This window comes from Culicoides brevitarsis, chromosome 3, assembly GCF_036172545.1.
Source record: "Culicoides brevitarsis isolate CSIRO-B50_1 chromosome 3, AGI_CSIRO_Cbre_v1, whole genome shotgun sequence".
Classification (NCBI taxonomy): domain Eukaryota; kingdom Metazoa; phylum Arthropoda; class Insecta; order Diptera; family Ceratopogonidae; genus Culicoides; species Culicoides brevitarsis.
The window spans coordinates 5,984,281-5,986,290 of NC_087087.1; the positions used below are offsets into that span (position 1 = coordinate 5,984,281).

The following is a 2,010-nucleotide window of genomic DNA, read 5'->3' on the forward strand; positions in this document are numbered from 1 at the left end:
ATTTTACAATAAAAAAAGTTGTTGTCCTAAAATATTTTTAGAACTAACCCATAAACTGGTTATGACGTGATCTAAATGTTTCAATAAAATTTAATTTATTCATGAGTTTTTGTCCCTTTGAAAGAACTAAATTACGTCAAAGTAGTCAGTTCGACTACTAAATAGATTTTTGACATAAAACTTTAAATATTCTCTTTTATCACAAATTTGGTGAATCTTGAATACAATAAAATTTCATTAAAATTCTTGCCAGTCACCCTTTGAACAAGTTTTGGTAAAAAAAAAACCAAAAAATAAGTTACTTACCTTTGTAACGGAAGACTTCCCACGAGGTTATTCAGTCGAGTTTGTTCTCTTCTCATGATAACATTTTGTCATCTAATTCCAGTGTGCAGAATCATTCAAATCAAATCAATTCAAAAATGTCGTCGAATCAAACAACTTCAATTGCCGAGACTCTCTGGAACATGTACGAAATCTCACAAGTTGGTGTGGATCCCCTCATCGATTCGTGGGTCATGATGAAATCGCCTGTAATGATGCTCACAATTATCGGATCGTATCTGGCATTTGTCACAAAGATCGGGCCAAGATTGATGCGTGATCGGAAGCCATTTGACTTGAAATATGTCATGATGGCTTACAATGCGTTACAGGTTGTTTTGTGTTGTTACATTGTTAGCATGGTAAGTTTAAATTTGGGTTTTTAAGGTTTTTTTTTGAAACTCATGAGATTTTTGATATAGACGAGACTCGTTGACGAACCCTTCAAATGGCTCTTTAGCTTCGGATGTCGCTATACTCCGGGTCGCGATCGTTATCTCGCCGTTTTGGTATGGCAAGGCTCTTATTTGTACATGATTGCGAAACTCTTGGATCTCTTGGATACAATTTTCTTCGTTTTACGTAAAAAGGATAACCAAATTTCGTTCTTGCATATTTATCATCATACAATTACCTTTACCTTCTCATGGTATTATTTGAAGTATTTGCCAGGTAAGTTTCCTTAAAAGCTTTTAAACCTTTCATGAAGTTTTAAACCTTTTGAATTTCAGGAGAATCTGGTGTCTTTGTCGGTTTGATCAACTCTTCAGTGCACGTTCTCATGTATTTCTACTACTTGATTGCCGCAATGGGACCTCAATACCGCAAATACCTTTGGTGGAAACGTTACATCACCAAAATCCAACTCATCCAATTCTTCGCCGTTGTTCTCTACATGACCATCATGATCTGCTTCAGTTGCAAAACCGACAAATTCTTCACGCGATTCTTCCTTGCCAACGCCGTGCTCTTCATCTATCTCTTCTCCGACTTTTACCGAAAGACATATCTCGTGAATCAACAAAAGAAAGAGGAAAAACGCAAAAGTCTCGCAGCGGAAAAATTGGCGCAAGAAATTAAAGCTGCTGCCGCAAACGGACTTGATATCAACGGAAATGTCGCTACACAAAAAGTCAAGAGTAGCTAAAAGATGTGTGCGTTTTTTATGAATATTTTGTGATTAGTTTCAATTATTTTCTGTTTTTTATTGTTTTAAATGATGATTTCAAATTTTGTTACTTGAGTCCAATGAAATAGAGAGTCTATATATATTTAATTGTATATTGAGTGTTACCAAAACTAATAGATACCGATAATTACCTGAATAATAAGTTATTTGCAGCCAGAACGATTTCCACGAAATCCAAAAAGGGCTCTTTCATCGTCGACGATGCGTCTAGATAGCCTTTTATGAAAAAAAATTACAGTAAATAATGTTAATATAAATAATTTTTAAGTTTGAATGTAATTAATTAGATTTTTTTCACATGTGAATAAACTAAATAAATAAAATAAGAATATTTTAAGGGTAAAAAGATTTAAAAATTGATTTTTAATTATTTTTATTAAAATTGAGGTAACATGTAAGTATTCGAATAATAGATTCTAAATCTAAAGGCTTCAAAAATCAAAAAAAAAATTTAAAAAAATTAAAAGTATTTGAAAAATAATTTTTTTTGAAAAAAA

At 32.5% G+C, this 2,010-nt stretch overlaps 1 protein-coding gene across 1 annotated transcript; it reads left to right on the plus strand.

Moving 5' to 3' along the window:
• Positions 1-422: 422 nt before the first annotated feature.
• On the plus strand, positions 423-1,471 carry LOC134833796 (very long chain fatty acid elongase 7-like). Its single transcript, XM_063848250.1, has 3 exons — positions 423-686; positions 747-996; positions 1,056-1,471. Exons 1-3 carry the CDS (start codon positions 423-425, stop codon positions 1,469-1,471), a joined length of 930 nt encoding a protein of 309 aa, XP_063704320.1.
• Positions 1,472-2,010: the final 539 nt, after the last annotated feature.